We start from the raw sequence: 27,083 nt of genomic DNA, 5'->3' as shown, positions 1-27,083 counted from the left end.
TGTACTGGCCTATTGGGGGAGCCAGATTTGGGTTGTGGATTCTTGCTGCTGTTGGTGGTGGGGTGGTGGGTGTTTTTTTTAAGAGAAGTGCCTTTTTCCTTTTGACAGTTCTCTGAAATGTGCTCCTTTAAGAACCTCCTAAGCAGTATGTGTTTGTAATTTGTAAACACAAGATGTCAAAGAGTGATTTGGCTCAGCGGTGAGGCAGCCAGCTATTTGCATGTCACGAGGTCTAAGGGAAACAAACTGACCCTCAGCCTTCTTTCAAGCAGCCAAATTCTGATGGGACCCTCAAATAGCTCTGGCAAAGCATTCTGTTTCTTTTGGACTTGCTGAGTGCTTGTTTCTGCAAAGACATCCAATTATTTCTTCCTTTATTTTGCTCCACAAGTTACCAGGAGGAGCAGCCTGAAAGCAAGCGTGAGTATTGAGTATTTCCATTTCTCCTTTATGTGATAATGTTTCAATGTGGTAGCGCAGCAGGTAACTGATGGAGTATTTTAAGCACCGAAGCAGGAGCTTTTGTCTTCCCATGGCTACAGTTTTTAAAAATATTTACAGAATTCCTCATATATTCAATTTTTAAGTTTGGTGTTTCAAAAGAGATGCTACATTTTTTTTAAACTGCAGTTGTTTTCTTTTTATTCATTGCTTCACTAATTAATCTGAGGGAAGATTGCTTGGATCTGGGGTTTCTTTCTCCCTTTGTAGTGTTATGAGAATTAATATTGTTTACTCAAAAACACAAGCCATAAAAAATGTATATGCTATTTCCTGTGACATTTGAATCCTTGTGTTTTTTCTCATGGCGAGCTTTCCTAGCTGTGTGATATTGCAAGAGAACTCTCTAAACAGTGTCATTTCTGATATAGTAAGTCACTAGTGTCTAGTACAGTTAATTTCATTGCTTTTTCTTTCAGGTAAAAGCTGTTTCTAAGTTGGTGTTTTTAGCAAAATTTTACCTTGCTCTCAAACAAGTATCATTTCAAGATTCTCCCTGCCTAAGATACTTTATTGTAGCTTTTATCAGTCACATTTTTAAGATCATGATCCTGGTTTGGGATTTCAAAGAAGAGTAGAATTGAAAGGATAAATCTCTGTTCAGTAAAATTATTCTAGAAATGCGAGAGAAATATATTCTAGAAATATTGTCAAATTTAAAAAATACGGCTGAGTGGAAATTTTCCCTAGTTTAAAGTCTGCATGTATAAATTATATAGATAACTGATTTTTTAAAGGCAATCTTTCAGAGAATAAGGTTAAAATTAAACTTGGATTAAACTATAAATGCAATTTATATTTCAATAATATATTTTTAAAATATGGATTTTTTCTTCACTTTCCCTACTTTCAAAAGACCTTTTTTTGTGTACTAGAATGTAACACAAAAATCTCTTTATAAAAAGCAAATTTCAGATGTCTGTCTTAATTGAGTCTGATACTTTTACCTATTTTTCTTCTTCCATTTGTGTCATGAGTTGACATTTCTGGAGTTTTTTAACAGAATAGGCAGTAACAGATCTAATATGTTAACGTTATAACAGATTTGATCTTGCTGTGTGGTTCTATTGCAGTGTCAGAAAAGACCTTTTGATTTAGAGTTGTATAATTAGTAGGGGCTTAAGATGACATATTAACCCTTCTGTAAAACAAGAGCAAAATGAAATCAAAAGCTGTTTGAAAGAGATTCTGATCAGTTGTGATGTAGTGCACCTCAAGGTGATTTGCAGATTGTCATATCTAAGCGTATGTATATTTTTGGTTGACATGGTGAGACGTAAGTTCTGTGGGCCATATACAAATAAGCTCAGCTTTCTTTTCATCTTTTTTTTTTCCAAGTTTGAGTTTTACTTATCCCCCCAAAACACATATATTAGTTTTGCCTAACCATGGATAGACGGGAGAAAATCTAAAATCCCGAGCTGCAGGCCTCCAAATGTCAAGCCTAAAATCAAAGGATGAAATTTTCATCCTGCTGACAAAACAAAACCTACATTCTGCTCAAGTCTTTAGATTACACAAAATCTTTATTTTTTTTTTTCCCCTCTATGTTTCCCTGCTTCCAGTTGACAGCAGGATGTCTTAGGTCTAATCCTAGGATGTTCTTAAAATTAATGATTTCCTTTTCAGCTTTTCTATTAAAATTTCTAGAGTCCCTAGGTCTGGAAATGGGAAGGATGAGATGCTGCTCCTACTCCATGTGAGATCATAATGTGGGATTCATTTTGGTCGGAGCATGGCGTGCAGTCCTGGGAACTCATTTCACAGGTTTATGTTTTCCAATAAAATGTAAGAGGGATGAAAGGGGCACAATTTCATAGAATTACATAGACATTTCTCTAGGAACACTAAACTGATATGTTAAAATAAGTTAATATTTTGATCTAGGTCCGTATAGAAAGACTAGTAGATTCTGCCCTGTGTAAATTTCAAGAGATTGAGTAGTGATCCTGAACAGGCTAACTGAGGCTGGGCTATCAAAAGTTTAAAGACCTCTTGTGTGTCAATTCCCCACCTGCAAAACCAGGTTTGTTACACTGAGGAGAAAGGTATGAATTCAAACCCCTGCTACCCAAGCCTGACTGGAGGCAGGTTCACTGGAAAATCCTTAATGACTGGGAACTATCTCAACTGCTGTAGCCTTAAGAGGTCTGCCACAAAACAGGTTGTATTTCCCTCGGAACATCCTGGGTAAGTATTAGTCATAACCTCTGTGTCATTAAGGGCAATAGCTAAGTTCACAACTGGAGCGTTTTGTTGCTGCGGCTCGTTGGGTAGGGCTGCAGCTGGGGGTTGTCCACCAGGCACCGCCACAGCCGCAGAGCTTGTAACTCCTTGCCAGGTCCATGGCTGGAGCCTGGAGAGTGAAACCCCGGTGAGGTGAAGGGGACACAGGGAGCACTGCTCTCCCTGCTGCTCCAGGCCTTGGCCATGGAGCCTTGGAGACCCAACTTGGACCTTGGGTAACTGCTATTCTGTTTTGACAGGCATTAACCGTTCCTGTAGGCAAATATCTCACAACTGTGTTTCAGGATTACTTTATTATTGTGAGAAAAGTTGCCCAAGATCTTTGCAAGAAAGGCTGTGTAAATACCTTGAGTATTAAACTACTAGATTATTTACCAGGAGCCCAGGTCGTCTTCAAGTGAGCTCCCCAAGCTACCCATCCAGCAACATTAATATTCATTTAGGTATTCTGACATGAAAAGTTGTGCCATTCCACTTCTTGGAACAGCTGCATTTATTTTTCCATTTGCATGCAGGGAAAGAAAGATTAGAGAAAATCTTTCATGTTGAACAGATCTTCTAATCGTGAACTTATTTTTTTTTTTTTTTTAGTTTGATACTTGAAAATGGAAGAGCAATGAGAAACATTTCTAATTAAATCACACAACATTTTCTTAGGCAAAATGCAGAAGCAGAGTTTTGTGCTTAATCACTTGCTTTTGCTTTTTTTCTGAAAATCTTTATCAAATTTAACATAAATCAGCAAAGAGGACTTGAACTATATTTTTATCCTAACATAGTTTCTGCTGCCATATTCCTCCCACTCAGTCCAATATTATCCCACAACTGATTAGAATTATGGGCTCTGAGGGGCACCCCCTACTACAAGTGGTCAGTTCATTTCAGTTCTGCAGAATTGTTTTTCTCTTGCTAACTATCAAGGCTCATGTTACCACTTGAATAGATAGCATTGCTACCCAGTACCCTTCCATGTATTATATTACCTGTTTTTAAAACAATTCTACATGTAAGAAAAGACTTTTAGCCCCTACAGCTTCTCAAAATTAAATGTTGTCTGTTTTGGATATTCAGGTATTCTTAGCCTTAATTTTATGACCATCAGAACAGGGTAATCCCACATTGCACCCAGCTTTGGGGTATCATACCTGTTGATAATCGTAGAAAGAAATCCACTTTTTAAGTAACATAGTACCAACCCCCCCCTCCCCCAAATGACCTTTTCAGATGCCAGGACATTACAAAAATCCCAGCAGAGCAGTAACTGAAAGGTCAGTAACCTCACATCATAATAAAGTAAGACAGAATGCTGAGATCTATGCATTTCAGTGTCTAATTTTAATTCCTGGCCTCTTTTAGGAAGATTGACTATGCTAAAATAGTAGAAAATATGTTCAAGGTCTGGTACCGAGATTTTAGGACTTAAGGGAAAAGTTAAGGTACCCAGTCACATAATTGCCCTGAAGACCTTATCACTCAAGCCCAACAGAGAAGCTAGAAGAGGCACAGAGATTACAGGTGACATGGCAAAAGTTACATAGCGAGTCTCCAAGCAGAACCCAGAACTGAGCCTAACAACTAGTCTTTTTTTTAAGGACCATGTATCTATTTGGTATGCTGAAATGATATATGCTGGACTACTACTAACAGTGAAAACAGATCATCTGTCATAAATAAGTGCGTATTTTTGAATATTTTTCCTTTTTTTCTCCTTGCTCCAAGAGCAGCAAGCTGCCCCTGATGCACCCGTGTACTCAACCTAATAAGGTGTTCCAACCTTATAGTACATTTAAAGCAAATACAGGGCGGAGGATAAAAGCACAATGTATGTCATCCTGCTGTAATTCCATCTCTTTAGTGAAATGCACATATGGCCAATTGTACCGCAGTGTTTCTGCAACATGCATAGTTAAAAATTCTTCTTTTCTAATCCAGCAATAACTAAACTGCCTGATATGACACTGAGTGATAGCATTCAGCTGCATTAACTCACATGCACATGCAAGTGTTTTTGGCACCGTGGTCCAAGAGAAGAGGAAGCACATGTTCATGTAACACGAGGAGGAAACAAAACAAGTTATATAAGACTACTTAAAAACATCCATGGGATGTTTCCATGATGGCTGACTGGTGGCATCCTCCACCACCTTGTCCACCTTTATTGCCCGCAAGTCTCAGTTGTATAAGCAATTCCATAAGCAGTTCACTGTGGTAAAAGCAGGAGAATACAAAGATGTGGCATCTTTCAGTGGATTTCTCCCATGGATTAGACATTCACTGTTTTTTCTGCCTAACATATATACGATTGCATATGTCTTTAAATAAGACTGTGTTTTTATTGAATGTATTCCAAAGAGGCAGCAGTTGCAGAGGACAATTACAACTAGTTCTCCTAGGAGCAATGCCTCCTGAGCTTATTGTCAGTAGAAATCCAGAACATATGGCCACTTCTGGCTTTAGCATCTGGCTGCTGTGGTCTCTGCTCAGTGCTCTGCACACAGAGTGTACATAGTAATGACTTCCCAGACTGGATTCCCTTGGCCACAAATTATCTGCAGAACTGCTGTCTGTGTTTTCCATGTGAAAGTTGAGTAAAAGGTGGTGGTGGATGGATACAGCCTACAAGCAACAGTGCTGACTGCTGTTTGAGCCTGAAAATCTAAATATCTGGGTACAGGGAGAATAGAGATAGGGATCTCAAATACTAATACTAAATATCAATAGTCCTTACCAAAACTCCCAGTTTCCACAAAGCTGCAATGCCACCTAGCATGTGACAGGCTCTGAAAAGGACTGAGGCCAGAAACTTATAGCTTTAGTTCATTTTGATAATGTCTTATATTTTTATTAAAAAACGTTGCAGCTGGGTTAATTCTTTCCTCAGAAAACTGGGTCAGGTTGGCACAGCACAAGGCTGTGCTGCTGCAGCAGATGCTGTATTACCACTTGGGGATATTATGTTTGGTTTGGTGTTGTGCGGGGTGTTCTTCACTGGGTAATGAAAGTCCTTTCCAATTTTAGCTCGCTATAAAGCATATATGATGCTGCTGCTCATCTCTTCCTTACTGCTCATTTTATTCCTTAAAGCCGTTCTAAAGTAGGTCACAGGCTTTTAAAGAACCCAGCTAGAAAAAGTTGTATTACACATTTGGCTGTTGTCATTTTTTAATAGGATTTTAATTCATGTAGTGTACCTGTTCTCAAGAAACAGGGTGCTATTCATCCTTCTCTCTCCCACTGAAAAAAGTAAAAGGGTGGGAGAAATCTAATCTATGCAGCTGGAGACATATAATTAAGCCTATTTTTAATTAAGATCCTAAAGGTTATAGTCGGCATTGATGATATTGAAGATCTGCTACCTCTTGTTAGTGACCAGGCTCTCAGGTCAGGATTTCATCAGCTGTTTTCATTTGCAAATTAGTTTTTCTTTTATTTAAGCACGTTTATGCATTTTCCACAAATTAGGGAATTGCAGGTGATTGCAGGAAAGGGGGCAGCAGGAAGCCAGGCAGAAAGGGAAGAAATTGAGGCAGAAGTTCTGTTCATCACCAAAGATCAGCTGTGGCCTCAGAAATCAGCTCTCATTGTGAGCAATTTAGCTCACAGTTATTAATATTTCTCTTCCTCTTTTGAGAACATTTAGTAACATTTAGTACTTGTGAGGGTTTAGTTTGGTAGTAGTAAAAAATACATTAATATTTCCATGCAAGTACATGTTATTCCCTGTCTTTCTACTATTTTAATTATGAGGCAACTGTATCCCAGTATGAACATCCTTTTGCTAATGAGTTTCTTATCTCAAAATGATAACCCTTTAACTCAGATTCCCATTTTTCCTAGACTAAAATGTACGGCAAGATAGAGAACTACTTCTCACAGTGAATGTTTTAGCTTTATATCAAAATTTAACTTTTACTAAAGTATTTTTCTATTAAAAAATTAAGATTTATTTTTAGATCAACAATTTCCTTCGGTTTCAATTTTGTGAGTCACACTTTTCTAAATCATAATGACATTTTTCCCTGGGGTTTTATTTATTCAGAAACATTTTTGATTAAAATACACCCATTTTTTAAAGCTAAAGTTGCTAGAGTAGAGCAAAACAGGGTAAAACTCCTTTTCTTCCAAGAATGATCTGATGCAGTAACTCCTTTTAATTTACATTCGTTTTGGAAACTTACGTTTCAGAGTATGAACCTAATCTCCTAAATGGGATTAGGAAACTTTCCCCATGAGCAGGGTGTCCCCTAGGCATCTTTTGTAGGTCTCCTTACCCTTCCTTAACATGGTTTTGCCTGCCTCACTTGGAAGAGCTATGTACAACTATAGTCATGTTCCTTCACGCAGTCTTTAAATCACTGGTAAATCATTTTTAGTTCTGCTTTCCCTCCTGAGATCTGGTCAGGAGTATATTTAGTGTAGGCTGACAGTGCCCAAAACACGTCTTGATTGCTCATCGCTCCATATACGGCAACGCTGGTGGAGCGGAGCGCTGCCACACTCCTTCCCAGCCAAGTCACCCCAGGAGTCAGGATTACAGAAGGCATCCGGATCTGTGCATCTCTTCTGTGGCCCCATCTGTGGCAACTAGCAACAGCTTAAGATTTACCCCAAAAAGGTGTCTTAACTTGCCCCAACCTCCAACAAGTGGCTGTAGCACAACATTTGCTGAAAGGCAGATAGATAGCACAGGTAAGACAGAGGCCCCTTTCCATCAGGAAGGCCTCAGCTTCTGGGCAGTAGTCCTACCTACATCAGGCTGACTGACAAAAAAGAACATGTGGTTGATGCTTTAACCTCCACGACAACACAGAAAATATTGCCAGTGGAACTGACCTTCTCTCTTAATTTCACACATGACTGGGACTTGAGATTGTGGGAAGTGATTTTCCCCTGTGGAAATGCTGACTCTACTGAAACTCTTCTGTTCTTTGACATAAATTGGCTAAAATCACTAGTTTTCTTTGCTTTTGCCTCCTGTAACCAGATTTGTGTGCTTCCACTGCATGCACTTTCACCAAGAAGGATTTAGACCATGTTTACTGGACATTACATATCAGGCAACATTGAAATGAATGGTAACAAATCTACTAGTTTTGGAAATATTCTTGAAAATTCCACCTCTTGTGTTTATCTTTGAAAATATCTTTCGAAAACCTGTCCTTCATTGGACTCTCTCCAGTAGCTCTGTGTCCCCCTGTTTCCCTCCTGCACTGGAGAGCCCAGAACTGGCCCCAGTGCTCCAGGCCCAGCTTCACCATGACTGAGCAGAGGGGAAGGATCAGTTCCCTCAGCCTAATACAGCACAGGACCCTGTTGGCTTTCTGTTCTGCAAGGGCAAACTGCTGGCTCATGGTCAACTTGGTGTCCACTGCGACCTCCAGAGCCTTTCCTGCCAAGCTGTTTTTCAGCTGGTATCGTCCAGCCTGGCCTGATCCCTGAACTCTTCATCTTCCTTTCCTGAACTTCATGAGGTTCATCTTTGCCCAACTCTCCAGCCTGTCCAGACCCCTTTGGATGACAGCACAACCCTTTGGTATGGCTCTGGTCTGTCAGCCACTCTTTCCAATTTCGTTAAAAACAGCAGCAAAATTGCTGAGGGGACAACCCTATCCCTTATTTCAGGTCATTATGGCAAATTTAAACAGCTTGGGTTGCAGTATCAGTGCCTAGGGAACGTCACTGGTGACATTACTTTAAATTTCTATAGGATTGTACCTTGCATTCACTAATGGTTTTTTAGCAATGTTTTAGGCCTGTGACTGTTTTGCCTTCAGGACTTGAACTTGCACTCTGAACTTAGGCATCTGAAGCTAGTCTGTTTAAAACAGCCTAAATGTCTTTTCAGTATCTAGCTCATCAGCTAAGTCAGGTCTAGGTCAGGTGTAGTTTTCCACCTGAGGCTCCTGTGCCAGACGTAATCCTCAAACTGCTGAAATGGTTAACTCTTTATAATAGGGTCAAAAGTATTGATAGTTTTTTTCCTGAAAAGGCACACCCATACAGGAGTGATTTTTTTCACATGCTCATTTGGTTCTATAAATCTGACAGTAATCTTAATGAGCTCCATAACAAACCTCTTAGGAGAACATTCTATCTGCTGAAGAAAATGTAAAATAAATAAATAAATATAGATAAGAATGACTTTAAAACATAAGAAAGTGATCTAAACACTAGTAATATTTTATTTATTTATTTATTTTATTTATTGCACTGCTGCTGTTGAAGCACTCAGAAATATGAACAGATTAGAAGGGTTTGTGCATGGGAGAGATGTGAATCAATGCAGAACACACTGCAAACTCGTTAGCATCTATGCCTAAATACTGAAGAGCAACATTGGTGATCTGCGAAGTTTTTGTGTGGAGAATAGCAGTGCCGGTTCTGATTGGAAACTCCGGGCACCAGAGTAATATTTTTGCTAAATACTCAGTCGTAGTCCCTGACTCTCACATGTTGATTAGTTTAAAATAATCCCAGCAAGTCATCTGGATTTAATTCTGTAGCTAGTCATCAGCTTCTCTGGCTCCTTCTTCTGAAAAACAGCTTTCAGCTGCTACATGTGATGTGCTTGCTTCTGACCTCCAGTTTCTCTTTATGGTGATTTTACTTTGATGGTAATTTACTTCAATTCTTGAGTTTGAATAGTAAAAATCATAATATTCATTAGGGGAGAGGGGTAAATTAATTCAAATACTGCCAGCTAAATCCCTCACTATGACCTTGATTGCAAGTGCAGGTTGTATTAGACAAGTAAGATGTCATGGGTGAAAGCTGTTTAGACTAATCTAAAGAAAAACCTAGATGGTCATGGATGTAATGGTGCCAGGAGATCCCCATAGAGTTTAAGGGACATTGGAGAGTCAGGTCTTGTCTGCAGGATTTCTGTCCTTCTGCACAACTGCAAACCCTTACTACACATATTTCTAACAGTTTGAAGTCTAAGCAAGTAGCAAATGACATTACCCTGGGATAAAGGAAGTGAATTTAGAGGGTGACAACAATGTTTGAATTTATGTGGAGTAAATGAAGCTCACTGCAATACCAAGTAAGGAGAAAGTTGCAGAATTCCTAGGATGTTAAATCCCCTGTTTAAGCCAATTTTTCACCCTTTTTTTACTCACAGCTGTAGGGTATGTAAAAATGATACAGAGCAGTATGGTGCTGTTACCAGATAAACCACTGTGTGAGCTGCTTTGTATAGACAGGTCACTAAAACAATGTACTTCTCACTCTCAAAGCATTTTAATAATATTTTGATATCCCAGATATCCCAGTCTCAGTAAGTATGGTTTCCTGGCTACTTAAAATCAGAATTTTATTAGTGAGATTTCTGTACCCACCCAAATGCTTGCAAGAATGGTGCCAGGATTTTGAAAATGTAGCAAACACTTTAATGTTCCATTGTTTTTTTTCTCCCCCCTTATTAGGTCTATAAAATAACAGATTTTCAGAGGACAGCAGAGGGGAAAAAAAAAAAGAAAAAAAGAAAGAAACAGTGATCTCTGAAATGAGAAAGATTTCCTTGCAGAGCATTCTTAGAAACTTTTATTTATAAAATAATGATACTGCTCTCTGTAGAATGCAGTTCTAACCTTGCGTCACTAATGTATTTTGCAAATGTATTTCTGATGAATAGTTCAGCAGCTTTCACCAAAAACATGGAATAGGGAAAATCAAATCAGCAAATTCATGCAAATGAGCAAAGCTATGTTCAGAGGAGAAAACATATTTAACTGAAAATAAGCAACTGCCTGGGGTGGCTTACAGGGGTGTGCCCCTCATAATAGATCGATTTGTTTTTCTTCTCTTTCAGTGCTATTGCAATGATTTATTTGGCTATCACTTTTTCTTTCATTACGCCTGTTTCAGAGTCTAATGGAGAGCCTTGTTCCATTTATCACATGTTCTTAAGGAAAAAGATGAGGTAGTTCATGGCAGGCTTATTTAGATCAGGAAATAGTCCATGAGAAGACTATAAACCAAAAGACATATTTTTACATGTGCATATAAATATGTATAATGGGTGTACATATACATGTCTATTAATTCCATCTCAATAAAATTAATATTTCTAGGCTTTGTATATTTATATAATGTGAAAGGGATCAACATGCATTTATAGAAATCACATCAAGAGAATTTATTAAGAGAGAGATAGCAGCTGTGCTTTTTAACTACAGAGAGCAAACAAGCATTGCTTTGCTCTTGGTTCCACATTTGTCAGGTTTGGATAGACGTCACAATCATTTTCTTATGGATTTCCTCTGGAAGCCTTTTAGCATTCTACATCTTAGAGGAAAGAATTTGACTCCAGAGCAGGTCCCTCTCCTACTTAGCACTAGCTGTGTTCCATCTTGCTCTGCTGGAACCGCAGGCAGAAAAAACAGTTCTCCATTGCTTTATTTTCATCTCCTCCATAATTTATATGCTGAGACTACTGAATTCTCCAGTCTGACCCCAGGGACATCAGTGCAGCATCCTCACGGCCTTGGCAACCTCCCTCTTCACCCTTTGGTGAAAGATATTGGATTCTGACAACCTACGAATCACGTATCTGTGCTTACTACGCACATTAAAATCAACTGTACATTACCCTTGCTCCAGTTTAGATAACTAAAGCTTTTCCCAAGGAATGCAGGAGTCTGAGTGTTTCCTTTTGCCCAGGACATATGCTAGCAGCTGGGATGCTGGAGTCAGCGTTTCATTCCATGAGAGTGAATAGCCTTAGATCCCCAGAGATTTCCCAACTGACCTCTAAAACACAAAGTCTGGCTTCCAGAAAACTTAAAGTAAACATATTTCTCCAGAGATTAGGATCAAAACACAGGAAAAATATTCTACTTGACTGCAAGTTGCTCGTAATATTATTTATTTATTGGGACAAGGGTAAATGGTGCTGGGAGAGACATGATTCACTTGTTTTGTTGTCTAGCAGTAAAAGTAGTTCACAAAGATTACCTGAATCTTTGCCAAGAAATTTGAAAACCTCATTCTTTTGCATGCCATCTCTGCTTCATTCCCAAACATGGTCTTATTTCATCATGGCCAAAGTCTGAACACTTTTTCTGAAAAAGAGCCTCATAGAACTCAAGTGCTTTGGTAGAAGAGCAGGTTTCCCCCTCAACTCTGGTCCTGTGGATCCTCACTTTTAATGTTCTCCAGCAACTGTTCTCAGCTCTAAAACAGAAGTAAAGCACTTTATTACCATCTGGATTTTTTTGGAGAACCTTATTCAAGATTATGAATTTATCGGGTATTGCAATAGCATGTCTCATATGAGTACATAACCCAGACTTTCTGGAACAGATTTGTCCAAAGAAGCAGAAATACAAAGGGAACTACTTCTTGAAGAAATATGTCGTGAATGCCAAATTTTCTTTTCAATAGCTTAATAACTTATTGCATTCACTAGAATGAACAAACAGAGGTGCATCTGCAGATGTCTGAAGTCCTTTGCTGGTGAGCTTTGTGCTAAAAATCTATAAGCATAAGCAAAGAAGTTCTTCATGCATGCTCTGTCAGTATTTTTCTGGTACTACTGTTAAATTGCAATAGAACTTCTTCAGAAAGCTGAGATATCAGTTCAGCAAGGAGGAACTCTGCAGATCAGTCCAGTCAGGGTTATCCTCAGAGAGGGCCATTTAAAGCCATAATTTCCACACACACAAAAGAAAAAAAAAAAGAGAGAGAGATAGAGAAACTAAAGTTCCTATTGAATCCAGTTTCAAGGCCTTGCATATGGAGCCCAGATGACAAGAGATATTCATTCCTGCCTGCCTCCCTAACCACCCATTTATACTGCTTCATCATTATAGAAAAAAATGAGCAAAAGTTAACCTTGATATTGGTGATAACTGTGGTATACTCTTGCACTGAGCTCCTGCACTTTTTCATATGTCACATCATGTAAACACACATGATGGATGTCATTTACTCATAGATTCATTCTTTGTGCATTCACATCCCTGGTACTGAAGAGATGCAAGTCCAGACCCAAGCACTATTATCCCAAGGCTAGGACATAACATGCGCTTGCAATATTTCGAAGTAAGTACATGCTTTCTATTGATCTGAGTTGCAGATTATTTGACTTCTTTACTGCACCCTGTCTTGTCCAGCACAAAGATTTAGGGCAACTGGAAAAAAAATAGTAAATCAATTCAACCCTAAAGAACTTCACTTTACAGAAACAAGAAGCTTTACATAGCTTGTGCCAAATGTTTATTACTCCGGGTCTTAGATAAGCATGCTGGTCTCTCTACCTGTTCCTTTTTCACAGTGTTTCACCACAGACCCTCCAGGAACTGATTAAAAATTCTTGGCCTTAGACATCTGTGCTAGTGGAAATCTGCAGCAGTGGTTCTTTCCCACAGTTTAAATTATCATTTTGGATTACATCTTGGGTTCACAGAGTAGAAATTCTGAAAAAGCCAAATGCCTCTTTAAAGCTTAATTGTGGTTATGTGATGGACCATTAAAGTATAAAAATAAGTAGTTGAGTGAGTACTTTTAAACAGGCCAACTGTAAGCTCCGTGATGATAAGTGCTCTCTCAGTGCTCGTTCCTCGTATGCTTTTATTCCTTATTTTCATTCTTAGTATCTAGTTAAGATAAACTGACTTGCACCATTTTTAAAGTGCAAAAATTTCAGCTAAAGAGTCACTGCTCTGTAAATATTTTATGAGACTTTCAGCATTTTTTCTTAAGTCCTCTAAAATTTATGATTTCTGGCACTGATTGCAGTGATTAATTTGATGACTTTAATGAAGATTGCAGTCCGATGACTCCAGCAGATGTTTCTGGGTTTGCTTCTCCAGGAACTTTCTGGATTCTTCTTTCTCCATTCCCAGGAACCAAGACCCAATTTTAGCAAAGTGCTGATGAGTGAACCAGCAACAAGGTTGAAATAAGTCTCCATCTCCACAATACTTAAAATGTTCAGCATTGCAGACATATAAGCAGCTGAAATTTGGGTGCTTAGCCAAGCTTCTGTAGCCTGGAAAAAAAAAAAGATGGATGAGAAACATATAATTGGCTCTCAATAGATTTGTGGTATTTCCTGCATTTGGCTGGCACAGAAATATCATTTATTTCTCAGTATTTTGCCACTGTCAGGGTGGAACCTGGCAAAAAAAAAAAAAAAAAAAAACAATTATTTTCAACATGACAAAAAAGCAGGCTTGCTTTGAGTTAGGATTTTGTTTACATTTTGTTAGTTTATTTCTCTTTACGTTTTTTTACATTTTGCTCTTTCACTATCCAGGGCTCTTTGCATCACCTTACATTGCTACCAAATATTAGCTTTATAATGGGAATTATCATGAGAAAGCTGATATACAGCTAGTATTCCTCTGTCTTCCTCCTGGATGTTCAGATAGAGGTGGGAGCTTTTTGTAAAGAAAGGAATGAGCAGAAAGACAGGAATGGCAAAGGAAAGACAGGAACCCACTAAAAAATTTTAACTAGCCTTTTAACTCTACTCTTTTATTTTTAAACTATAATGTCTGTTACATATCCACTGTAATCTTCATTCACTGACTTCTGAATAAGCTGTTCCTTGCAAGCCATTATATAATGCTCATACTGATAGATTTCAGTAAACTGTTTACAGAGAATGTGAAGACAACTTCATTTCAGGTACCACATTATCAGTGTAAGTAGCACTGTACTAAGATGAAGCAACCTTCTTGCTCCCCATTGTTGGGGAGCATTACAAAAAATGTTTTGTAATAATGACCTTAGCACAGCCACATATTCCTTTCCTAAGGGTATTAAAAACAATCTTGCAGTAACGAGTTGAGTAGGGATCAGGATCAACGCTTGACCAGCTGCTCTGGCTGGATGCTCTGTAAGCACCCACTCACTCACCTGAACCTGGGATGCTAGGCTAAGACTAAACTCCTCACGAGGTTGAGAATCTCCTGTACCACTACAGTTATTTTATTTTATTTTATTTTACCTTTCTTTTTTTGTATTTCTTTTTCTGGGGCAGGAAGTGAACTTCATTTAGTTGTGCTAATTGCTAATTCCTGTTTACTGATTGATCAGCCAGTTCCTATAACAATCATGCCAGTAAATGGTAGACATGGTTATTGCAAATATCTTGCACTGGTGAATAAAATCAACTAACTAAAGCCCATTGTTTTTTCCCCTCTGGGTTATTTTACTATTTTACTATAGTTATTTACTATTTTACTATTTACTCCTTTAACTACAGATAGCATGACAGTCATCCATTGAATTACATGATTTTTCCATTTTTCCAGATCACAAGTAGAAGCCCACCAGAATGACTAGTAACCACACAGACTGTCATTACTGCCTGCAGTCTCTTCGGGGAAGGAAATACGCGTTAAGGGAAGAAAATGCATATTGTGTTAGATGTTACGACAACTTGTTTGCCAACTCCTGTGAAGAGTGCAAGCAACCTATTGAGTGTGATTCCAAGGTAAGGACTTAGCTTTGTCTTGCTGCTGCTTGTTAAATTACAAATAAATCCCATTTCTTGAATGACAGGGTCTGTATTATTCCTGTTTTGGTGAAGAGACCCAAGCACAGCCATTGTGCCGATGTGTAACCATTCTCAGCAGGGAGAAACAGTCAGTTCTTACTTGGGATAGAAAAGCTCAGAGACAAACACTGGGGAATTGGCACTTATGTGCACTTGATAAACACAAATATAGGATGAAAACTACATATCGGTTTTGATTTACGTGCTGGATTTCATCCTTCATCTCCACTTACTTCCTAGCTGCAAAGACCGCAAAATCCTTACCTGTAGATGGGTTACTGATGTACTATGGAAAAAACAGAACTAGTACTTCTAAGTATTTCAGATTTCTATGCCTGATCAGGTGTGAGACAGAGGACTTCTTAAAACATATGCTTGTAGTATTTGGCATTCATTGCACGCTCATCTGCTTGAGAATACAGAATTTACATAAACCCTGTGATTATCAGAGATCCATAGCTTATGTTCAAGTCCTGACACAATTGTTACACAACATAATTCCTAGGCTTATTTGCCTCAGGGTCCCCCAGATTCTCTAAGCATACTTTAAAAAATCTGCTTCAACACATCTCCCAATTGCTAGTTCAGAAAGTTTTCATTAAGCTTGTTACACTCTTTGAATTTCATTCAGTGACATACATGGATGTGTTTTCAAATTCTGCCTTTTATGTCTCCCCATTGTATTAAAAAAATATAGGCTAGAGGAATTTTACAGCCTATGAACTTAATGCTTTGCTTAAGTTCAATCAAGTATTCCTACTTGTTCACATGCGCAATACCCTACCTGTTGTGCCTGTGGGGCTCTGTCTCGACTCTCCTTCACAGAATCACAGAACAGTTGAGGTTGGATGGGATCCCTAGAGATGATCTAGTCCAACCTGCTCCAGCAGGGACACCCAGAGCATGGGGCACAGGGAGGCATCCAGGCAGGTTTTGAAGACCTCCAGAGGAGACTCCACAACCGCCCTGGGCAGCCTGTCCCAGGGCTCTGTCATCTTCAAAGTAAAGAAGTTCTTCCTCACCTGGAGATAAAACTTCCTGTGTCTCAACTTATACCCACTGCCCTTTGTCCTGTCACTGACCACCACTGAGAAGAATTTGGCCCCTCCTCCCTCCATTCTCCCCTCAGGTATTTATACATATGGATCAGATCCCTTCTCTAGGGGATCTAGATCAGATCCCCTCTCTAGGCTAAACAGGCCCAGCTCGCTTAATCTTTCCTCATAAGACAGATGCTCCTCTCCCTTAATCATCTTTGCTGCCCCCCGCTGGATCCTCTTTAGAAACTCTTTGTTGCCCTCTGCCAGACCCTCTCTAGAAGCTCCACATCCCTCTTGTACTGGGGAACCCAGAACGGCACCCAATACTCCAGGTGCAGCCTCACCAGAGCTGAGGAGAGGAACAAGATCCCCTCCCTCAACCAGCACGCTCTGGTGCTAACAACTCTACCACCTGACAGCACTCTCCTAATTCTGGCCAGGATCCCATTGGCCTTCTTGACCACAAGGGCACTACTGCCTCATGGTTAACATGGTGTCAACCAAGACTCCCAGGTCCCGTTCTGGAGCTTCTTTCCAGCAGGTCAACCTCTACTCTGTATTGGTGCTTGGGGTTATTCCTTCCCGGGTGCAGGATCCTCCTTCTGTCTCTCTGGGCACTGTCTTCTGAACTTCAATGGAATTAAATATTCTTCAGTGAAAGCCAAGGAAATAGCCTGACATGTCCTTATTGAAGAAACCCATTTTGGTGTGGGAGATCTGGCTTCAAGGTCAGATAGGCCCAGATTCAATGTGATAAACATCACACCCCTTTGGGAAGTAGTTGGAATTTGTGTTCTTTTGAATCTTCTTTATTGTATAGAAGGATCATCTTAGCATTGATCTCAGGAAAGGATGCACTGGTGAAAATCATGAGTGAAAATAAGTAACTTCCTGTGGCCCGGTGTTATGTATGTAGATATTTCTGTAGCGCCAGGGTACCATTACCTCTTGACTGTAACTGGCCATTTCCAGGTCCCACTAAGAACCTGCAGCTGAAAACCTAATCACTGTGTGGTGTTTAGCTCCTAAAGAGGCAAGGTATTTGTGGTCTCTGGCTGTTCTCTCATCTGTGATTGTGAAGGACGGATTTCACTGAATAGAGGGAGTTAATTCTAATTTAATTTCTTGTTTACCTTGCTTGTCTTGTAGGTGACGTGTTAGTGGTGGTCTTTCTGGGCCTTACTTTCATTTCTCTCTTTTTTAAGAAGATTAAATATTAATATAAATTCCTCTGTCAGGGTTTTGCTCACCCTTTACTTCAATATAGAGTCTGTACATATGACTTTGAATTTTACATTCAAATGAATACTGTACAAACACCTTTGTTTTACTGAGTTCAGTATGTGCCCTCTCCCCATGCTTGCTTTGCCTCTGTTCATTTGGAATAAAAGGTCATAAAGTTATTAAAATAAACCTCTCAGGAAGTCTTTCCAGCCAAGGCACCTCATGGTTCTCCAAGCACATGCTGTGCGCACAGCTCAGGATTGAAAGGAATCTGCAAGGAAAAATACTGATTTGAATGAAAATTGCTCTGAAACACTTGACAAACCATTTCAACAGCACTTGTGTAGGTAGCCCCAGACACGTTCATCTGGAGAACATACGCTGGAGAAGCTGACTAATTGCACTTTTAAAATTTAAAATTAAGTGGCAAGACCTGCAATCATTAATAAAAAAAAAAAAAATATGTCTTTCAATAAAGCGGAAGGAAAAATTGGGACAAAAATACTGCAGGAGTAATATGAGAGGGGTACATCAGGCCAGGGCCAGCTAGAAAAATGGCTCAGAGATCTATCAGTGGATCCCTTTCAGCACCAAAGATAGCAAAAGAGCTTTGCTCTCTTCCTCCCCTTCTTCCCACTTCTGTGGTGATATCCTGTTTTTTAAAAATTACTAAATAAAGCAAACAAAAGTGGTAAGTGCTCGGTGCCTCCTGCAGCCTGGTATTTACTGCACTTCTTGTTTCAATACTTTAAAAGGAGGGATACTGACAAAGCAGAGAAATTAAATTGGATTTATGCCCTTCTGTGCTTCATTCTTTATTTATAAAGACGATCTGGAAGGGTCTGGTTTATTTTTAAGAGCTTTTTATGCCTTTTTTTTTTCCCTCTGGTGGTGATGATGTGCATTTTTCCCCTTGGAAAAATAAAATCTGCTATTTGCTCTTTTTTGAATTCTTAGTGGAGGTCTCGTACATACACTTAGCTTTCTTGGCCCTTAAACCTGCTGAGTCTTAAGCAAACAGCTTCCTGCCAATTTTTTATGGGGAGTTATATTAGGTGTAAACAAAAGCAATGTTTTTTTAAATAATCTTCATAAGAATCATTTCTTTCTCAAATAATGAGGTTTTAAATGCTTGTTCTCTGCAATTGTATGACCTTCTTTTAGTTGTCTGTGGAGTCAACTGGAAGAAAAAGAGATTTAAAATAATACATGAAGTTCTCTTCAGAAGGACAGTCTGTGCACATTAAAAAAAGCTTAACTATTCATTTCCCCTTGAAGGCCAACTTTGAGATATAAAATGATGAGGGATATGAGAGATACAAAAACAAAAACCTGTCTCTGCTCTTAAATCCAAGAAGGCAGGTGCCTGTGCCAGGGCATGTCTTATATAAGAGATCTACAACATTTCCTGACCCAGCAACTTTGAGTGCTAATCTTTGACCACACTTTCTGCCATATCCACATGTAAATGCTCCAGTTGTTGGGCAAGTGCTCTTCATTTTGCTTTTTTTTTTTCCCTAGGAGAATCCTGGGGGGAAGGAACACAGTTAAGAAATACCTTTACTAACATGGCCTTGCTTTTTCCAAGGACTTGGCCTACAAGGGCCGTCACTGGCACGAGGTGTGCTTCAAGTGTGCCAAATGCAACCGCTCGCTGGTGGAGAAGCCGTTCGCGGCCAAGGATGAGCTCTTGCTCTGTACTGGATGCTACTCGGATGAGTACTCATCTAAGTGTTTCCACTGCCAGAGGACTATCATGCCAGGTAAAGCTCCAGGGACCCTGTAGTGAAAAATGAAAATGCATTTTTAATTAAAAGCTCATCCTTGAATAGCCAAGCTACAATGTCCTTGACATTCAGAGCAGTTTTTGGGTGACTACTTCTCCTTCAGGTGTTAAATGGAATGCCTAAAATCTTTCCTAGCAGTAAATGGAGGGAAGGTGGGTATCTCAGGTCCAGCATTGATGGGGCTTACAAAGTCTTACAAAGAATATTTTAGAGTTTACTGTTAAAAAGCAGTAAAACATGTTGGTGTTGAATTCTTCATTCTGCTTGCAGTTTTTAGGAAGCATATCCTGCTGTCAGTGTAGGTAGACGATCAGAGCTATCGTGCCAGACTAGATGACATCTGTATTTTGTCTGTCACCTTGTCCAGATTTTGAGCATCGCACCTGTCTTGCATTCTTTATAAACCATTTCTTTTGCTCAGAAATATTTTTTGCTTTGATTGTCAAAATATGACATTCTGTGTTCAAATCATTATCAACATTTTTTGCTAAAAAAGATGTGTTTATGATAGGATTATTTCTTGCCATAAGCAATGAGAGAGAGGGAAAAAAAAAACTAAAGAAACCCACTTTTCAACTTTTCACTGAACTGCTCATCAGCTTTACATCCTCTCTGTTCAGGACATCTTCTAGCACTTTCATTGTCTCCACATCAGCAAAGGTAATGCAGCAGAGAAGCTGCCCAAAAGCTTCCTCTTCAGAGCCATTCGAGGGAAATGATAGCAAATAAATGCACAAAATAAAGTCGTTGTTCTAGGCAAGTGGGTCCCAAACATTTGAAACTGTGAACTACCTTTTTTTTTAACAGATCCCTTTAAGGAGCTAGCCAATTCATTAACTAAACCGTTGGAACTACCAGCTGCAAACTGTCTGCCACGGCCTCATAACCATTAATTTGCAAACCTGTAGCCAAGGACATCAGTAAATGTAGCAACAACATAGGAAGTTTATTTTCCAGTAGATCTTTGTGCCAAACAATAAGGTCTGGTCTGCATGGAATTATTGTCTCAGCATAAATACAAGTTACTGATGTACTGCCCAACCCACACTGTTGACGCAGTTACGAGCTTGCACAGTTTATTTCCTTTTCATTTTCAACGCAGACAGATGTTGTTGCAATATGATTGCGTTTAGTTCAGGGGTGATATATTGCTTAGTTTTGATTCAGTTAAACAAGTGTTATCTAATGGATGTGCCTTACTAGATGTGACCGGAATAGCACTGTAACACAGTTTTTGCAATATTATATTATCTCTAACCCCACAGTCCAGGAAGCAGGTGTTCCTGCATTAATCACTTGTACTAACAATTATCTTTTTTTTCCTGTGGAAAGGATTGTATAGCACCTACCTACCTCCACTGTAGTATGATGCTACCAGCGAGGAAAACATCTGTAGTGAGAGTCACTGAAAGAATCAAAGATATCTTACACGTCTCTAAAGTGCACTGTGCACCCGTATAAAAAGCACAAGAGTTCTGCACCTCCTCGAGCAGGCATTTAACTAAGTGACTTCCTTTTGAGATTGCATCTGACTTAACAACGGCACAAAACATCCAGTTGAGTAGGATACAAAAGAATTGCACATCTAGAATGGAAATGATGAACTGTGAGAGGAGGAAGTGCAGTCTGTTTTGTTGCAGAAGGTATTTTCTTAAAAAGATGTCATCTTAAGATGAATAAGATAAATAATGCATTTATAGATGAAGGAGATGTAATTTAAGGAAGGCACGAGACAAGAGACTAATAGATATACCTACCATCTAAGTAAATTCATCCTTAATTTTTAGAAGTGCTGGGTACCTGAACATTGTCACTGGCCAGAAAGAAACTGGCCAGCAAAGCATATCACAAAAAAGTTATCCTAAAACATACATATAATTAAGTCTTCAAAATCACATCTCAGGCCAATTAACACGAGCATATTAACATATTTAACATATTAATATATGTTAATGTTAATATGTTAACATATAATGTTAATATGTTAACATAATGTTAACATATTTAACATATTAACATAACATTAACATATTTAACATATTAACACAACATTAACATATGTGAGCATATACATTACATGTATTCTTGCAGTTAAGAACATGTTTAGAAATTCAAATAAGTTGAGCTTAAGTAAGTGCTTTCTTGATCGATACCATCAGTATTAAGATATAAGATTAAAAACAAGAGTCTTCTCTCCTTATAAAACATATTACAAAGCTATATTTGAGGGCATTGTTTGCTTGGTTTCTGCAGGTTCTCGCAAAATGGAATTTAAAGGAAGCTCCTGGCATGAATCCTGTTTTGTTTGCCAGCATTGTAGGCAACCACTGGGAACAAAACCATTGATCACCAAAGACAATGAGAATTACTGCGTTCCCTGTTATGAGAAGCAGTTTGCTCACCATTGCTACTCTTGCAAAAAGGTAATTAAACATACATTGGAAAAATTAAAGCATTTCCAAGTGCTACCATGTTATATTTATTCAAGTCAAAGCCAAGTTGTCAACAGCAAAAATGGTGCCAATGATGAGGACTCTTTCTGTAATATTTAGAGTACATACTTCCAATAACCTCTGCAAATCCATACTACTATTCTTAACTAGAGGCTTAAAATCTAGGTCTTCATCAAGGAGCAGAAAATAAAGAGAATATCAACAGAGGACATGAATTCCTCAATTTGTTCTTTGCAGATAGTCTGGAGAAAGGTCATCGATAAAAGATGCAGTTACATGTTAGAGTTTGTGAGGACAGGTCACAAAGCTGAACAAAATTTCAGACCGTGAGCTTAATAAGGTTTAATAAAGTAAAAAAAGTTAAGAGCATAATTAACTTTTTTCCATTGATTGGTTATGACTTCTTCTATTGTTAATCCTTTTTTTTTTTTTTCTTGTAAATATACAATTTTCAGTGGCTTAAATATTTTTCTAAAAGCAGATAATGAGCAAGATAGATAACATGATTCTGAAATAAACAGACTTCATGTGTTACCTAAATCTACAGAATATATAGTATCTATTTGTAACTACTGACTGCAGCTTTTCAGAAGTGCCTGGTTGTTGCTTATTCTCTGTAACAGATATTTGTACTACCTGTTTTAATGTATTTCAGATAGATATTTAAATAAAAAGCCTGTAGTCTCTCAAAATGCTTGAGAAAGAACCTGCGAGAAGGCAGGGAACTTAAACTTCCCAGTCTGGCCCAAGTCATATGGCTAAGCCTGGAGATCTGGAGACACTAAGTAACTTGTTCAATTATCTGAGATACCTGTAAAATCTGGGAGTCCAGGTCTGTTGGCAAGAGTGCTATAGTATCTGCTAGCACTGCAGGCAGCGTGCAATGGGGAAAAGTTGCACTCTCTGACTTTATGTGCCCGGCATAGATTCCTGTTCTCCCTAACTATGCAATATTGCTTGTGAAATGGGGATGGATCACCTAAATTGCCTGGTGAATCAGCAGTATAAGCAGGTAGGGCAGCTTTGCTTTTGACGTCTAAGTTGGACATCAAAAGCTAAGAATGGCAGTGTTTACTGCCCACTTATAATTAATATTGATATAAGCCTGATTATACTTCAAATAAATGCATTTATCAAGGTACTGCTGTATTTAACTATAAACCTCTACCTTTAACAAAAGTTTTTAATTTAGGCAAAATTTACTGGTTATGCTTTTTCCTCCAATAATTGGCCTTTAGAAAGTACTTCTAAATGTCCCAGTATTTCTACATCTAGCCTTCAATTTGCACTAAATGATCACATGACAAACACAGCCATTCTGCTCTATATGTATTAGAGGAACTGAGGTCAGCAACATTTAAGCAAATTGATCAGGATTTGTTTCTCAAAAACTCTAGGACTCCAAATAGACCTCATGCTTAACAAACGGAAACAATTTTGTTATGTAAACTTTCATCAGTTCCCATACATTAGAACTGAACCTGAAGAGATTAAATTCCAAAACTGGAGTCCCAAATCTGGTGTCAGAGAATAAACATTTCAGATTTTGCGATGTTGTAAAGGCAAATAAGGGTTAGAAGCAGATCAGTTCTCGAATACCAAGGATACTGGGAACCATTTAAGATCTTTATTGACTGACATCATCCAGTATTATTTATTCTTTATCTCTCTGAAACTGTATTTCCCAGGGAAATTCTATGGTTCCTCTGATTTTACTTATACAGGTTTCTCCAACTTTATCTCATCCTATTCCAACTATGCATTCTTGAATATCAGGCCATACATGACTTGACAGTGAAAACATCATGTTACAACTCCTCTGTTTCCAGATGGACTTTCTCTAGACATTCTCTCATAAACTCTATGAAACATAGTTTTCCCCACACATAGATAGAGCATTTGGAAATTTTATTCCTTAGAAAGAAGAAGTGAAGAGCTCTGAAATGCAGGGAATGAGATATTTGATGACCTTGATAAGTCTCTCTCCTTCTGACAGCTTAGATCTCCTTCCTGTCTCACTTCACTTCAGCTTATCTACTTCCTCTTTCTTAGAATAGGATTCAGTTTCAGATTTGAGACAGCAAATTGCCGGTTCCAACATGAAATTATTCCTAATCTCAACATCTATTATGTCATCCACTGTCCATCATAGAGAAACTGTTCTTCTGAGACCATACCTGATGATAAGCTTTTCTACACATGTGTAATATAAGAACTTCTTAACAAATTATTCTGTTTACCACAAATAGTGAAGTTATTTTGAAGTAAAATCTAAAATAACAAAACAGTAGCATGTGGAGCTCCATTGGAGTAGATCAAAGTTGATATTCCAGATGAAGAAAATCAAGATGACCACACTCTCTCTCTTTGCTTGTGTGCATCAGAAAAGGAAAAAACAACAACAACAGCTAATACCTTAACTAATCCTTCATTTAGATTGCATCTTAATAGATTCCTGAACTGCTGAAACAAGGACAGGCTCAACAGTTCATGATTCATGACTGTTCGATTGTGGTTTGCTTTTTGTTAATGCATTAGATTATAACTTCTGGGGGAGTGACCTACCATGACCAGCCCTGGCATAAAGAATGCTTTTTGTGTGCTGGATGTAAAATTCAGCTGTCCGGACAAAGGTTTATTTCCAAAGATGAGCATCCATATTGTGAAGATTGTTTCGGCAAATTATATGCAAAGAAGTGTGCAGCTTGCAGGAGACCTATTACAGGTGAGAGTTACCTTTTATAGTGGGCCAAACACTGAGCTGTCATGAGTTAAACCAGGTCTTTACTTCAGAAAACAGCCTGAGAAACAGTTCCATCATCATGAAAGACTGAAGGAGTTAACTATTAGAGAGATCCCATGTAACAAGTCTTGCTAGAACATCACATGAATCTCGTCACTACTGAGGAATTATGTACTGAAAGGATTTTTGCCATGATTTGTTTTACTGTCTTGTACATTTTTAAAGTGGAAGGCCTTCAGATTACACTAAAATTATCCCTAAAATACATAAGAGAGGGCATTCTTGGCTCCTTTCTGAAAAGTACAGATCTTGTATGTGTAGTTGGTTTGGTTGTGTTTTTAAATGTAAAAGTGATAAGACTGGAGGTGGAAGTGAATTGGATTAGCTGCCTGTTGACAAAGCACCTATATCAAATTGGAGAGATTGACGATCATAGAATCATAGAATGCTTAAGGTTGGAAGGGACCTCAGAGGTCATCTAGTCCAACCCTCCTGCTCATGAAGGGTCACCTAGAGCCCATGGCACAGGGCTGCATCCAAGCATGTTTTAAAGATCTCCAAAGAAGGAGACTCCACAACCTCTGTCAAGAAGTTAAGAAGTGTCAAGAAGTGACCAACTGTCAAGAAGTGTTTCCTTAAATTCCTGTGGAACTTTTGGTGCCTCAGTTTGTGGCTGTTTCCTCTAGTCCTAAAGACAAGATAATGATGAATGCATGATTTTACCAAAATACTTTAAAAAGCAATGGTTTCTTTCAGATATTAGGAATTCCATAATCTGGTAATTTTCCAAATCCCCCACCTTGAAGAAACTTAGCAGAAACAGTGAAATTTCACTCAGTGCTGTGTAGAAACTATATGTAATGACACATGTCAAATGACTCGTGAGAGTTTATTGGGAGATCTGTATATCTTAATGATCATTCTGTTAAACCTGCTCTGTTCAGAATTCATAATGGGGTATGAAAATGATATGATCACACAAATGAATTGTGAGTTTATTTAAAATGCTTCTCACTATCTTAAATTTTAACTATTAAGGATATTTTAACCTGTAGATTTTTGTTTGCTTGCTTCCTATATGAATTCCAATATGACCACGCATTTGAACACAATCTGTTTCTTTTTTAAACCACATCCAGAAATACTGGATTCACATCTTCTTTCTCATTTCTCTTTCAGCTCTCGGAAGTGCCAAATTTGTCTCATTTGAAGAGCGCCAGTGGCATGAGGAATGCTTTAACTGCGCAAAATGCTGTGTCCCACTGGCAGACTTAGGATTCCTCACACAGGGGAATGATGTCATTTGCCACAAATGTAGCTCTGCTACATAGTTCTACCGAGAGATATACAGATAATTTGTTCTCTCTCTATAACCATATACTTCATTACTGTGCAGTAAGAAAATTAGCTAAAATGCATAACAGTTATTTAGTCATTCAAGTAACTTTCCAAAAAGCGGTTTAATTCTATCATCATTTTCAGCTGCTTATTAAAAAAGACTTAAGAAATTCCATACTGTCTAAGAAAACCATAAAAAAAAAAAAAAGGAAATATTTTAAATCTAACTGCAGTATGCTTCTCCTTGTAACACACTGCACTCTGCTGTTAGAAGCTTAAAAATCTTCCATTTAATCTCCCATGAACCAAGAAGGAATATGAAAAGTCTATAAGGCACAGGACTGGTGACAAGGCATTAGCACTACTCCATGAATGCAGATTTTTGGTGGAAAAAGCCAGGCACGTGTGAAGATCGTTCTTCAGAAAAAAAAAAATGTTTGCTCGACTCTAGTCCTAGATCCAAAAGACTGACAGTTCCTTTTCCAAAATTGCTTGGCTCTACTTAAATTTTCCTCAAGGCATAACTATTTTTGAATGTCAGTATATAAAGCCATACTGGGATCCACTGTGAGAGGTGTCAGCTGCAATTGAATAGAGCTAATATGGAGTTTCCCTCAGCTGATAGGCCTCAAGACCCAGTCTCCATTGTCTTCACTAGACATTCAATATCTGCTAAAAATACTTTCTTATAAGGAGAAGCAAGAGATATTTCACTCTGGTCCATTTAACCTTTTAGCTTCTCTTCCCTCAAAACCCATTTGCCAGCCACTGTTAATGACCTTACCATTTCCATACCGTTATGTCTTTGACTCGCACTTTATTGCATTTCTCATAAATATGTGCTTATCTACAGCAGGTTACATGCACCTTAGAGTCAATATGCGATTCCTTTTGTCATGTGACATATTCATTTGGCAGTATTATGTCACAAATTTGTAATATTGTCACTGCAAGCTAGGCGGTCCTCACTTGTAATAGTATAATAAGCTCTCAGTTTCCAGGCAATTGGCTTTGAGAGGATTATATCTGCTGCTTGCTGAGCTTTGGAGCCCAAGAGCTATTACTAAAGATCACCTAGAGCAGAGTTACCAGCATTTTTCTACTTTCTTGCTCCAAACTTTTTGCACTTATAGCAAGTCACTGTGGACAGTGCAGATTATGCATCACTTAGCACTATTTTTAATCTTGCATGTCTTAAGGTCACACACTCTCTTTAGACTCTGATAGTAAGAGCATGGA

General features: G+C 38.5%; 1 protein-coding gene across 1 annotated transcript; it reads left to right on the top strand.

The window, feature by feature from the left end:
- Nucleotides 1-396: 396 nt before the first annotated feature.
- On the top strand, nt 397-27,083 carry FHL5 (four and a half LIM domains 5). Its single transcript, XM_026039175.1, has 6 exons — nt 397-420; nt 15,015-15,196; nt 19,112-19,286; nt 21,564-21,733; nt 24,302-24,488; nt 25,686-27,083. Exons 2-6 carry the CDS (start codon nt 15,038-15,040, stop codon nt 25,835-25,837), a joined length of 843 nt encoding a protein of 280 aa, XP_025894960.1. The 5' UTR covers nt 397-420; nt 15,015-15,037; the 3' UTR covers nt 25,838-27,083.

The sequence above is a fragment of the Nothoprocta perdicaria genome, unplaced genomic scaffold (genome assembly GCF_003342845.1).
Source record: "Nothoprocta perdicaria isolate Ctin4 unplaced genomic scaffold, notPer1 scaffold_220, whole genome shotgun sequence".
NCBI lineage: Eukaryota > Metazoa > Chordata > Aves > Tinamiformes > Tinamidae > Nothoprocta > Nothoprocta perdicaria.
Note: the sequence above shows the minus strand (reverse complement) of the source record. Positions and strands in the feature narration are given on the sequence as shown.